The 14498-nt window shown below is 42.8% G+C and overlaps 1 protein-coding gene across 1 annotated transcript in view; it reads left to right on the forward strand.

The window, feature by feature from the left end:
- The window catches only part of LOC145412405 (immunomodulatory peroxidase-like), a 59224-nt gene that overhangs the window by 25674 nt on the left and 19052 nt on the right, over positions 1-14498 (forward strand). The window contains exons 9-10 of the mRNA XM_080282291.1: positions 7042-7212; positions 10457-10639. Coding sequence (XP_080138417.1) covers positions 7042-7212; positions 10457-10639 — 354 coding nt within the window. The remainder of the gene's footprint in view (positions 1-7041; positions 7213-10456; positions 10640-14498) is intronic.

Here is a 14498-nt window from a genome sequence, read left to right on the forward strand (position 1 = left end):
GGTTAGGTTTGGTTGGATTAGCTCATTTTAGGCTTGGCTGGGTTGGGTTAGGTTAGGAATGGTTAGATTAAGTGAGAATGGGTGAGATTAGGTTAAGTCAGATATGGATAGGCTGCGTTAGGTTAGATTAGGTTAGGTGCTTTGTTAGGCTGGAGTACTTTACGTTAGGTATGTGCGTGTTACGTGAGATTATCTGGATTGGGTTCAATTAACCTAGATCAAGTGAGTTTAGGTCTGCTTTAATCGGTTTAGATAGGGTTAGGTTAGATTAGGAGAGATTAGGTTGAAATGGGTCAGTTTAGGTAAGGATGGGATGAATTACTTCAACACAGGCGTCGCTATGTTTCGTTATCTATTTATTTGTCTGTCAGTCCATCCATCAATCTCTCTCTCTCTCTCTCTCTCTCTCTCTCTCTCCATCTCTGTTAACTCTTCACTTTAATCGTTTCCACCAATCTCTAGAAATCGCCAACATGTTTATTCACTTTCTCACCTATTCACTGTGCCCCCACATTACACACACACACACACACACACACACACACGCACACACACACACACACACAGACACACACACACACACACACACACACGCACACACACACACACACAGACACAAGCACACACACACACGCACACACACACAGACACACACACACGCACGCACACACACACACACACACACACACACACACACTAGTACATATATGGGCCCAAAAGGTGTGTGTGACATCAGTAGACTTTCACTGAGCTACCCAAATCACAGCGTAAGATGGGCTGATGTGAGGTTAGGTTTAGGTCACTTTGGGTAGGGTTTAGTTGGATTAGGTCATCTTAAGTTGGGTTGGATTCAGCTCGATTAGGTATACAAGAATGAGGTTAGATTGGGTTAGAATACGTCGGTTTAGTTACGTTTAGGTTGGGTTATATTTCGTTGAGTTTGGCTGGGTTAGGTTGAGTTGGATTTGGTCATTTTAAGCTTGGCTGGGTTGGGTTAGGTTAGGTATGGTTAGATTAAGTGAGAATGGGTGAGATTAGGTCAATTCAGATATGGCTAGGCTGTTTTTAGGTCGATTAGATAAGGTGCTTAGTTAGGCTGGAGTACTTTACGTAAGGTATATGCAGGTTACGTGAGATTATCTGGATCGGATTCTACTGAGCTAGATCAAGTGAGTTAAGGTCTGCTTTCATCGGTTTAGGTATGGTTATGTTAGATTAGGAGAGGTTAGGTTGAAATGGGTTAGTTTAGGTTAGGCTGGGATCAATTACCTCGACACAGGCGTCGCTATGTGTCTTTATCTATTTGTTTTTCTATCTGTCCATCCATCAGTCTCTCTCTCTCTCTCTCTCTCTCTCTCTCTCTCTCTCTCTCTCTCTTAACTCTACACTTTAAACGTTTCCACCAGTCTCAGAAAATCGCCAACATATTCATTCACTTTCTCACTTATTCACTGTGCACCCACAACACACACACACACACACACACACACACACATACACACACACACACACACACACACACACACACAGAAACACACGCACATACACGCTAGTACATATATCGGTCCAGAAGTTTTGTGTGACATCAGGAGACTTTCACTGACCTACTTAAATCACAGCGAGATATGGGTGATGTGAGGTTAGGTTTAGGTCACTTTGGGTAGGGTTTAGTTGGATTAGGTCATCTTAAGTTGGGTTGGATTTAGCTCGATTAGGTATACAAGAATGAGGTTAGATTGGGTTAGAATACCTCCGTTTAGTTACGTTTAGGTTGGGTTATATTTGGTTGCGTTAGGCTTGGTTAGGTTTGGCTGGATTTGGTCTTTATAGGCTTGGATGGGTTGGGTTGGGTTAGGTTAGGTATGGTTAGATTAAGTGAGAATGAGTGAGATTAGGTCAATTCAGATATGGATAGGCACCATTAGGTTCGATTAGGATAGGTGCTTAGTTAGTCTGGAGTACTTTACGTAAGGTTTGTTCAGGTTACGTGAGATTATTTGGATTGGGATCTATTAAGCTTGATCAATGAGTTTAGGTCTTCTTTCATCGGTTTAGATATGGTTATGTTAGATTAGGAGAGGTTAGGTTGAAATTGGTCAGTTTAGGATAGGCTATGATCAATTACCTCAAGACAGGCGTTGCTATGTGTGTTTATCTATTTGTTTGTCAATCTGACCATCCATCAATCTCTCTCTCTCTCTCTTTCCCTCTCTCCCTCCCTCTCTCCCTGTCTCTTTCTCTCTCTCTTAACTCTTCACTCTAATCGTTCCCATTAGTCTCAGAAAATCGCCAACATGTTCATTCACTTTCTCACTTATTCACTGTGCACCCACAACACACACACACACACACACACACACACACACACACACACACACACACACACACACACACACTAATACATTTATCGGTCCAAAAATTGTGTGTGACATTAGTAGACTTTGACCTACCCAAAGCACAGCGAAAGATGGACTTATGTGAGGTTAGGTTTAGGTCACTTTGGGTAGGGTTTAGTTGGATTAGGTCATCTTAAGTTGGGTTGGATTCAGCTCGTTTAGGTATACAAGGATTAGGTTAGATTGGGTTAGAATACGTCGGTTTAGATATTATTTTGTTGGGTTATATTTGGTTGCGTTAGGCTGGGTTAGGTTTGGTTGGATTAGCTCATTTTAGGCTTGGCTGGGTTGGGTTAGGTTAGGAATGGTTAGATTAAGTGAGAATGGGTGAGATTAGGTTAATTCAGATATGGATAGGCTGCGTTAGGTTAGATTAGGTTAGGTGCTTTGTTAGGCTGGAGTACTTTACGTTAGGTATGTGCGTGTTACGTGAGATTATCTGGATTGGGTTCAATTAACCTAGATCAAGTGAGTTTAGGTCTGCTTTAATCGGTTTAGATAGGGTTAGGTTAGATTAGGAGAGATTAGGTTGAAATGGGTCAGTTTAGGTAAGGATGGGATCAATTACTTCAACACAGGCGTCGCTATGTTTCGTTATCTATTTATTTGTCTATCAGTCCATCCATCAATCTCTCTCTCTTTCTCTCTATCTATCTATCTATCTATCTATCTCTGTTAACTCTTCACTTTAATCGTTTCCACCAGTCTCTAGAAACCGCCAACATGTTCATTCACTTTCTCACCTATTCACTGTGCCCCCACATTACACACACACACACACGCACACACACACAGACACACACACACACACACACACACACACACACACACACACACACTAGTACATATATGGGTCCAAAAGGTGTGTGTGACATCAGTAGACTTTCACTGATCTACCCAAATCACAGCGTAAGATGGGCTGATGTGAGGTTAGGTTTAGGTCACTTTGGGTAGGGTTTCGTTGGATTAGGTCATCTTAAGTTGGGTTGGATTCAGCTCGATTAGGTATACAAGAATGAGGTTAGACTGGGTTAGAATACGTCGGTTTAGTTACGTTTAGGTTGGGTTATATTTCGTTGAGTTTGGCTGGGTTAGGTTGAGTTGGATTTGGTCATTTTAAGCTTGGCTGGGTTGGGTTAGGTTAGGTATGGTTAGATTAAGTGAGAATGGGTGAGATTAGGTCAATTCAGATATGGCTAGGCTGTTTTTAGTTCGATTAGATAAGGTGCTTAGTTAGGCTGGCGTACTTTACGTAAGGTATATGCAGGTTACGTGAGATTATCTGGATCGGATTCTATTGAGCTAGATCAAGTGAGAAGGTAGAGAGGCGACATAATTCTTCATCAAAGTGGCGAAACCGAATCCTTTTCCTAACAGCCAGTAGTCATATGTGCTTGTGAACGCCGCTGCGCAGAAAACAGGGGCCATCTTCACCATGTGTTTTTGGCTTTGATTATTAATTTTACGATGGGGAATAATGAGAGAAAACTGAAAGTACATCATTCCAATGACAATAGCGCAGAATGCTGTATATCAAGGTTTCATTATTAAAGACTAAGATATGAACAAGTATAGAAATGTATTGAGCACGAAACTGAGAATTAACCATGTAAGATCATGAATATCAGTATCGATGTCAACATACTGGCAAGCGTTCACTGAGAGGAATTCGAATCTGCCTGATGGCCGCGCTGTGACTACTATGTAACATTCGGGCTGTGAGAAGGGAGGGTGGGTGAAATTGGTTATGCAGTCTGGAGTGAAAGCGTCTGCATTAATTAGGATCATAGGCTGCGTTAACAGACTCGCCACCTGCACAATCCAGGTAGAATGTGATAAAGTACGAGAAAACGGATACGGTAATATAATTATCTCTCTCTCTCTCTCCCTCATGTAGCCTAACCATTTTTCTTTTGCAAGTTGTTTGTCTTCTTTTCAGGCAAGTATTCTTTATTCCTATATTTCGCCTTCCCCGCCCTTCTTTCTATCATTCGTCTATCGTTTTCCTTCTTTTATGCCCCTCTTCCTGTTACTTCATTCTTGTATAACCTCTTACTTTATCTTCCTCGGCCTTCTCTCTATTTCATTATCATTTATCCTTCCCTTCCCTCCCTGATAGGCCCCTCTACTCACATGTTTCTTTTTTCTTTGTCTTCCCCGTTCCCCTCTTATCTTTTCAGTAGCCATAATTTTTCGTTTGTTAAGCCCATTCTTCCTTGCACTCCATCATACAGTTTACTGTTATTCCGCCTTTCTTCAGCTATCCCTGTTGCCTGTTTCCCTTTTCATTTTTTGCCCTCTCCTTATCTGGTTCCCTCACCTAAGCCTACGTGGTGTACATGAATTTATTATATAGCTAAGTCCTCTTTCACGGAAGCCTTTCTGTTTTTCTATTTTTGTCTTTAACTCGCAGGACAGTTTCGAATGACAACCTTCCCTGTAACAATCAACCTCGAAAGGACGACTACGCCTGTTGATGTTTCCTTTCCTTTGTGCACATTATCGACTGCAAAATAAATCTTGCGCGTGCGTGCGTGCGTGCGTGCGTGTGTGTGTGTGTAATTCACCGGGTCGGTCGGTCAGGATCACCTGATGGTCGTGATCGTCAGCTTTTACCCTCCCGGAAGGGAGCTGAGAGCTCATATAGTCCGATCTAAGGGCAAGGCTGTGACCTTCACACACGCACACACCCGTCCCCTTGCTCCAGGGGGACAGTAACCACCCACTTCGTCAGTGAAAATTTTCGCAACCTGAGCGAGGCGCGAACTCCCGTCCACCAGTTGGCAAGCGAGAGCGTTACCACTGCACCAGCGAACGGTGTGTGTGTGTGTGTGTGTGTGTGTGTTATACCCACTGTGAGACGCTGTTATCACTGGCACATGTGTACACTCGGCCCGCCATCATATCCCACCTGCTTTGATGCACCTCAACCGTTACTTTTATCCCCAACTCAGACAGCTTTTAATGATCATCGTATGTACGTTAGCACTTCCCCACACATGATCCACGACACTTACACACACACACACACACACACACACACACACACACACACACACACTCTCTCTCTCTCTCTCTCCACACACACACACACACACACACACACACACACACACTCTCTCTCTCTCTCTCTCTCTCTCTCTCTCTCCACACACACACACACACACACACACACACACACACACACACACACACACACACACACACACACACACACACACACACATTTACCCCCCCCTCTCTCTCTCTCCTTTCCCCTGATACAAGGTGAAAAGTAACAGATGCAAGGCGAGATGTCATTGGAAAAGATGGAGGCAGATAAAGACAGGCAATGAGAGCGAAAATAAAAGCAATAAGTATTTAATACAGCAGAGAGATAAAACTGAATAGCTTAGAAAATGAATGCAAACGAGTGATTCAAAAGTCATTAAGTCAGAAAATAGGAAGAGCGAAAATAGAAACACGCAAGATTAACCACACGGTAGAAGCTATAAAAGTGAACCATCGATCTATATCTGCCTAATGAAAGGTAGATTATGGACGGTGCACGAGCTATGCCGTCCATAATAGAGATACTCGCTAGTGAGACTGGAACCGGACGGCCAACAGTTTTGCACCAGTCTTCATTTTTCGTCGGTTTTAACGTACATAAATGCAGCGATATGATGGTCGGAAACTACAAAAACGAACCAAAGCAACGACAGCATAGTTATCTATAAAATAAATAAGTAGAGATGAAAAATGAGCCAAAATCTAACAAATATAATAGCCTGAAAATAAAGAAGTTATCTGTTCCGTATGCAGCCTTGATCAAACAATGACTCCTGTGAATCATTTAGCTGAAAGAAACTGTGTGATAAACTGGAAAACAATACTAGGACTGTTCTGACCATACAAGGGTAAATGGTACACTGTATCAGTATTAACACACGATCCTATAACTCATTTTCGGCTGAATAAACTCATACGGCGACAGCTGAAATTGAATACTCAGATTAGCCGGATCATCAGAGGGTTAAAGAGCCAATATAAATAAGATACTGGTCACCATTATTAAACATCAAGGATGTTCCAAAATATCCTCACCTATTTGACACTACTGTAGCGTGGGTGAAACTGACATAGTTTTTTTTTTTTTTTTTTTTTTTTCCGGCAGCCAAGGAACTTAAGTGGGCAGTGTTTTTGCAATTTACTGTGGATTTCATTGCAAACATGAGCTTAAAAAACGTGACTTTAAATAAGAAATTCCTGCCCCGCTGTTATTTTCTGCAGCATCATAAAAGAGCTGGAAAAGACAAGAGATTCTTACAATTTCTACAGCTATGGTAACCAGTATAAGGAAGAGATGCCCGCTATTTGTGCAGACCTAATTAAAAAAATAATCACAATTTTGTATGCCCGATAATGGACAGCCACAATGAACAAGATGTCTATTACTCTTGTAGCCCTACTTGTACGGAGTCAAGTGAACAAGAGATCCCTGCTATTAATGCAACCTTGATTAAAAAGCGTCAGTACAGCTAGGAGAACGGTATATTCATGTGGCTTAAATTAAAAAGCGTCAGTATAAGCAAAAGATCTCTATTATTATTACTGTAGTCCACATAAAAAGTCAAACTAAAAAAACTGTAACCTATCATTGCAGCACTAACCAGCATGCATACGGTGTGGCTGCGTGAACACAACCGACTGGCCACCCTGCTCGCTGAAATCAACCCCAACTGGAACGACGACAGGCTGTTCTACGAGGCTCGCAGGATTGTTGGGGCCGTCATGCAGAAGATCGCGTATGGGGAGTGGCTGCCGGTGGTGCTCGGTGAGTGAGGGGTTGAAGGGTGGGAGTGGCTGCCGGTGGTGCTCGGTGAGTGAGGGGTTGAAGGGTGGGGTTGATGGAGGAGGTGGGGAAAGGAGTAAGTGGATGGCAGTAGGTTCAAATGGGGATAGTGAGGAAGTGAAAATGGAAGATGGGGTATGTGAGTTGTAAAAGTAGTGGGGGAGGAGAAAGTGGTAGAGTAATGGGGACATGGAGGAGAAAGTGGGAGAAGGGTACGTGTTAGTGGTAAATTGGGGAGGAAGTCTGAGTGTGGGTAGGAAAGGTAAAAGATAAGTGGGGACGGTGAGACTGACTGGAAAAGGAGCATTACAGGGCGAGGGTACGGGTGAATGGGAAGGCTGAGGATGAATGAGTGAAGTTCTAGGTGGAAGAATGAATTCTTGGATTAATTGGGGGGTAGTGGACGTTAATGGATTGGTGTTAATAGTCGTGAGGTAATCCCGTCAGTACAGTGTCTTACTTAATTGGGACTCCACACCACAGTGCAGAGACTTGCTGTATTTGTTCTGCTTCAGGTCACTCAGCCATATTGCTGAACTTCTGCCTATCAGAATTCTTTCATTCCCCGAACTGCATCTCTTTGGAACTCGCTTCCCCAAAGTTGTTTCCCTTCAAACTTCAACCTACAGCTGTTCAAGTCTAACTGTTACAGATATTTTATGAACAGATGTCACCAGTAATCTGGTGTATGGATTTTTTTTTTCATTTGTTTTTCCTTCTTGTTCTGTTATTAAAAAAAAAAATCCAAAAATTTTTTCAGTTTGGTGCCATTACCTTCGTACATTTGTTCGCTGAGCAAATACCCTCAGACACTTTTTCTTTTTTTATTTTTTATTTTTTATGCAGGTTTTTAAAAGGAATTTATGGCGTCAAAGGTCAAACCACACAAACAAATACATTATGGAATTCCATATTCTTATATGTCAGTGTACTGTAGCTGTGTGGAGACCATCCTGCATTCCCCTGGAAATGTTGGCAATTTTTAGTTCTTGTTACATCCTGACATTTATTTTTCGATTAATACACGAGTACGTCTCTCAGAATGAATGGGTGAATACTGTACTGACTTTATTAACCTCTGGCGAACAATGTAGTCTTTTTCTTTTAAAAATTTTTGCTACCACCAATTTTTTACATAATTTAGGGGAGACCTCCCGTACTGAAGGAATTACTGATGTGTTAATGAGTGCGTGAGTGAGTGAGGGCCAGTGTGCGCGAGTCAGGCAGCCACTCGTACAGTCAACCAAAGAAGTACACAGTATCTAATGTTCGGAAAAAGTGACCGGGAAAAATTTTCCACATGATCCGGCGTGTCTGGCACTACTGAATAAACAAAACGTCAGGCTGATGGCAGATTACTGTAGCTTGGGGAGACATGATATGATGTAGTGTCCGTTTACTGAAACGCAACGTGCAGCACAGTATTTCAAAGCCTTTCGTTCTGTGTATCAAAAATGTAAATCACACAGAGAGACTCCATACAGTGACTGTTGACGGTGCACAGAATTGTGAAAAATGTGGGACGTAGGAATGCGGTGTGTACGGTGTGTGGGGTGGGGCTGTGATGGCGGGGTGTGAAGGTGGGGTGTGTAGGGTATGTGGGGTGGGGTTGTGAAAGTGGGGTGTGTAGGGTGCGAGGAGTGGGATGTGTAGGGTGTGAGGAGGGGTGTGTAGGGTATGAGGATGGGATGTACAGGTGGGGTATGAGGGGTGAGGTATGTAAGGTGCAAGGGAGTGGTGCGAGAGTGGAGTGTGAGGGGTGGGGTGTGTAGGGTGTGAGGGTTGGGTGCGGTGTGAGGGGTGGGATATGTAAAGCGTGAGGGTGGGGTGTGAGGGGTGGCGTATGTAGAGTGTGAGGGTGGAGTTGAGGGTAGGGTGTGAGGGTGGGGTGTGAAAGGTGTGAGGGTTGGGAGTAAGGGTGGGATGTGAGCGATGGGGTGCGATATGTATTGTGTGAGGGAGGGGTTGAGGGTAGGGTGTGCAGGTGGGGCGTGTGAGGTGTGAGGGTAGGGTGTGAGAGGTGGGGTATGTAAAGTGTGAGGGTGGAGTTGAGGGTAGGGTGTGAGAGTTGGGTGGGTAGGGTGTGAGAATGGGGAGTCAGGCGTGTGAGGGATCGCGTATGTAGGGTGTGAAGGGTGGGGTGTGAGGGGTGTGAGAGTTGGGTGTGCGGGGTGAGGTATGTAAGGTGTAAGGGTGGTGTGTGAGGGTGGGGTGTGAGAGTAAATTGTGTAGGGTGTGTGGGTGGGGTGTGAGGGTGAGGTGTGTAGGGCGTGAGGGTGAGGTATGAGGGGTGAGGTGTGTAGGATGGAGTGTGAGAATGAGGTGTGCATAGTGGAGTGTGAGGTGTGAGGGTGGGGTGTAAGAATAAGGTGTGTAAGGTGGGGTGTAAGGGTGAAGTGTGTAGGGTGTAGTGTGAGGGTGAGGTGTTAGAGGAGTGGGTGAGGTTACAAGAGCAAATTAACCCCTTCCATACGAACACGTACATTATATTTTATGATCGCTATTTCTAGACGATTTTATTCTGTTTAGGGAAACTTGTCAAAATGGAGGTGTTAGCTATTGCCTTTATTTACCCCTTCAGTACAGCAGGCCTCCCCTAGGCTGAAGAAAATCGACCGGAGGTAGTAAAAAATGAACTAATAAAATGACGATAAGCACCGGGTAAATGACGTTATAAACCAAGACACTAGCACAGACAAACTTATGACTATTTTCATGTTGTACAGGACTTGTTTTTAGAGGCATGACAGTGGCAGAACAGTGCGGAATATGTACAGTACGTTTGTTTTTCTTTCTCACAGAACAATATTTATCATGTGAAAAATTATCGCCTTGAAGCGTTGGGTTAACCCTGTCAATAGCATGGTGGGAGCTGGGAATATCATTTTTGGAGTGAGAGGGTAGGATATGTATAGCAGGGATCAGTACAATGACAAGATAGATTGATCTGTGTTGCGTTTTTATGTACAGCAGATTGTATTAATTATTTAGAATAGAAAGTATTAATGAATATTGTGTTGGTGCTTAAATTTGATTTCCTTATTATGAGCCATCCGAACTGTTTTTCATTAATCCTTTCAACCCAAGAGATCTCCCCTCGACTGAATAAAATAATTTGGGTGCAACATGAAAAATAAACGTCTTCGTATAGAAAAAGCTAATGTAATTGTCAGATCACTTATTCGTACCGTAGTCAATGTCCTATATCAGTGTCCATTCCGTGCAGGTCCAGCTGTGATGAAGGTGTTCCGGCTGCCTCTGCAGAGGTTTGGGTACTATCGAGGTTACCGCTCCACCACCAACCCTACCGCCACCAACGCCTTCGCCACCGCTGCCTTCCGCTTTGGCCACAGCCTCGTTCAACACACACTCATGCGCTGCGACAAGACTGGAAAGCGCATACCTTTCTGTGAGTTCTGCGTAACTTCTCTTTGAATGTATTTTAGAAATTAAAATCATGCCTTTTGGTATCTTTGAAATCATTATTATTTTTAATGTGGCCTACGCTCTTATAAGGCAGGGGAATCTAGATCAAAGCTCTAGTCTTTTTTCCGGACATGGTTTTAGAAAAAGAGCCGAGATTCAGGTTCCCCTCTCCGATGTATAAGCAGCCATGGTATTATTTGCACCATTGACGGCAGGCGATACGGTTTATAAAGCCTCTGACTAGAAAAGGGCAGGTGGTGTCCTGCCAGTTACTGCCACCCGTCTTGCAGGACACCAAGGAAAACGTCAGTTGGCTGTTTTTCCTCTTATTCCAACGTGATGAACGTAATAAAATACTTAGATAAATAATCTAAAGTCGATGGGTTAGTAGGCTCCTGAGAAGAATGTAGTGGGTCATTTTGGTGTGCCAGGATAAAAAGGTAAAGGATGTTAACAGAAAGATATGCTAAAAAAAAGGAAGTTGATTCTGTGACAAAGTGAGTTATGTAAAAATCGCGCATAAAGATAACAAGTTAGAAAGAAGACTAATTGATTATGCAGTTATTGTGAAGATAATAGGGCGCCATAGTGATAAGAGATGAGAGAAGATGCGAAAAACTGTCATATCATATGAGTATTGCATGTAAAGAAAAACTGAGGGGTACGTGGAAGAAAGAGGGAAAGACTGCTACGTAGAATAAAAGAATAAACGTGGGAAAATTGAACAACAAAGTAACGGCGAATGAACATGAACAAAAGGTAGGTAAGGAGTTGGTGCCAATAAAATGGGACTAAATGGATCTAGAAAATTGTGAAAAGCATGAAATGGGTGCTTAATGTGGAATACTAATAGTGTATCGAAAGGACAGCAAGGCAGGATGTGGAGGTAGAAAAAGCAGTAAAGGACTAACACAGGAAAGGGGAACGCATCACGAACGCGAGGTGTCTTATGATTTTTGTAGAAATAAAGAAGCAAAAAGCAAAGTAAGAGATTGTAAGGAAAATTAATTCAAATTTTCTAGAAGACAGGAAACTGTTATGGATGAATGTTCGAAAACGCAGGATGGAATGTGGGAAGAATTGGGAACTGTAGAGACGAAAAATGGGAGAATGCTTTCATATGAAAGATACTGTACATTAGGGCAGATGAAAGGCTGTTCTGAAAGGGGCAGAAGAAAGTTTAACATAATGAGCTAGTTAAAACAAAAAGGAATATGACGCCAGAGAATGTGCCGCTAAAAGTTTAAAGGCAGGGAAAGTAGCAGTAGTAAGAGGTATTTAGAAATGGCTAACAATACGCTCGTCTCCAGCAGTGAAAACCACCCTATAAGCCTACTGATACCCACTTACCCACCCATTCAACGCACCGTGTTTGACAGAAAAGCACAAGGGTCTGGCTAGCTTTCAGTAACGGCAGGGGGCAGTTAGTCTGCGTCAAATTCAGTGCAAGTTTCCAGCACAGTCTCTTTCTATGAAATTCTTGACTGATGGGAGGCACTGAAACTTATGACCTCACTTCCCAAAGCTTTGTGGCGATCACATCCCTTTGGCTCCTCCCTCTCTGTGATTAGCCAGAATAAGGCGCATTATCACCCCCCTAAACTCCACCTGCATAATTACTCAGCGAGTCCGCACACACACACACACACACACACACACACACACACACACACACACACACACACACACACACACACACACACACACGCCCGCGCGCGATAGAGATAGACAGAGAGAGAGAGAGGGGGGGGGGAAGCTGTTGTAGTACAGATGAACTGTAACAATACAAAAACCTGAATGAGTGAAGATTTACTTTACCACTAGTGTGGGAATGGGCTATTTTTACACCTTCTTACAAAAAGAGATTATGTTGGAAGTGAGTGTTAAAATTACTGTAATGTAAGACTGCTGAGTGTTGTCAGTAAGACATACTGAAGACTAGTGACAGAGAAGGCAAGACACTTATGAGAATGTCTGGTGAATGCGCAGGCTGGATTCCGGAACCGTAGTGCATGTGCAAATCAAATAACAGCCGCGAAACAGATAAAGCAAGAACATAAGAGAAAGATCTCAAAATATTTTTGGTATTCACAGATACAGAAAGGAAGCATATGACAAAAATTAGGAGATATTATGGAAAGTGTTTGGTACGTATGGTGTTGGAGGAAAACCCCTTAATGCTAAAAAGAACTTTAATGATGGTAGCGAAGCATGTGCAAGGGAAGATGGATGTTTGAATGAGTGGTTCAGTATCACTGCTGAAGTGAGACACAGCTGTACACTATATGTATAACGTTATTCATTATTATGACACTCCATCAGAAGAGTAGGGGTCCCAGGGCAAGGCTACTTACAGGTAGTACAGACATTAAGGTGAAAGTGATGTTATTCGCCCTTGAGAGGCATTATCTGAGCAATAAATCTCAGACAACATGTAAGGGCCACATCCGATTAGAGCGCTTTAACAAACAAAACCACCAGACGTTCATTTGGTTGTGATTATGTATGCCACTCACCAGCGCAGGTGGTTACCTGACCTATATGAAGCCATTTGGCTTGTAAGTTAAGTGTAGCGTCACCTGAAGATAGTTGTACATACGGTGAGTGAATGGCAGGCGTTCCCACCTAAGAAAGGCAAATATAAAAGGAAGTGGAGAGCTGGGTGGTTCAAGGAAATAGTGTGGATTGTGGTCTCAGTGCTTGTTCAGGATTGCATGAAGATGTTTTACATCTCAACTTGTCGTATGGGTGTGAAACTTTGGTTTAGCATGAGTACATAAAGTCAAGTGTGAGAGCAGTGGAAATGGGACTTTACGGAGTAATTGTGGGTGAGACAGGTTATGAACTATAGAGATTCTTGATAGATATAAGTAAGGAAGACTTAAGAAAAGGACAGAAGAATGCATACTTGGTACTGTAGTACTGTCAGAGACAAAATGGATATGAACGGGGTGGTGGAGATTAAGCAAGTTATTTTCAGTGTGGGAGAATCCGTGAAAGGCCTAGATGATGATCTGGTAGAGTACGGTAAGTCGATGTAATGGTTCTGTCTCACAGATATTGTATGTTTGCTGCGGATGATTTCACGTGTCGGATAGAACCGAGATATGTGAAAGCCTAAATGACGTGGTAATGAATGTATGGCCCTGTTCACGGCAGTTTGTTGATGGTAATCTTGCTCGTGTGTTTAACTATTCCTTGTTTCTGGGTCCAGCCATTCCCATTTTTAATAATGGGATATAGGGTCGGCATAATGGTGTTTATGCTCGTGAACACCTCGCTACAGTTGTTTATATAACTGTCAGTATGTTCAATTTTCAGTTGTAAGTTATTTTGGTTTCCTTGTCGATCTAACTTGGCAACTAGTACACTCATTCATATAAACAGCGAAGCCGCGAGGAACTGAGGACAAGTGTTCTCATTACACTGAATGCAATACCGGCAGGGTGCATCGTTATTACTGATCACGACTATTTATCGTGACATGGCCACGAGTGGATGACGCTCACTCGCCTGTACTTTTCAGTCTGAGCATCACACCCCATGAAGATGAAGTAAACTTACCAACTGCTGTAACATTTCGTCTTTTTCTCTGCATTCTATATTCTTCCTCTTTACACTAGTCTTTCAGAAACTAAGCTGCTCCCTGTTAATAGAGGAGTATTTTTGGAAGGTTCACGTCACTATGATGAAATCCTATCCTTTTTTTTTTTTTATTTGTCCTGATAAATGATGATAAGTTCAGGTTAACCAGATTTGTAAGAAGGTACTTTTAAATTAAGAATACATGAAAATTGACTGAGAGGTCTTCGCTACGGCTTTTTAGTATGTTTGTTTGATCA

The sequence above is a fragment of the Coenobita brevimanus genome, chromosome 93, assembly GCF_032717465.1.
Source record: "Coenobita brevimanus isolate Jiangsu-jjx chromosome 93, ASM3271746v2, whole genome shotgun sequence".
Classification (NCBI taxonomy): Eukaryota; Metazoa; Arthropoda; class Malacostraca; order Decapoda; family Coenobitidae; genus Coenobita; species Coenobita brevimanus.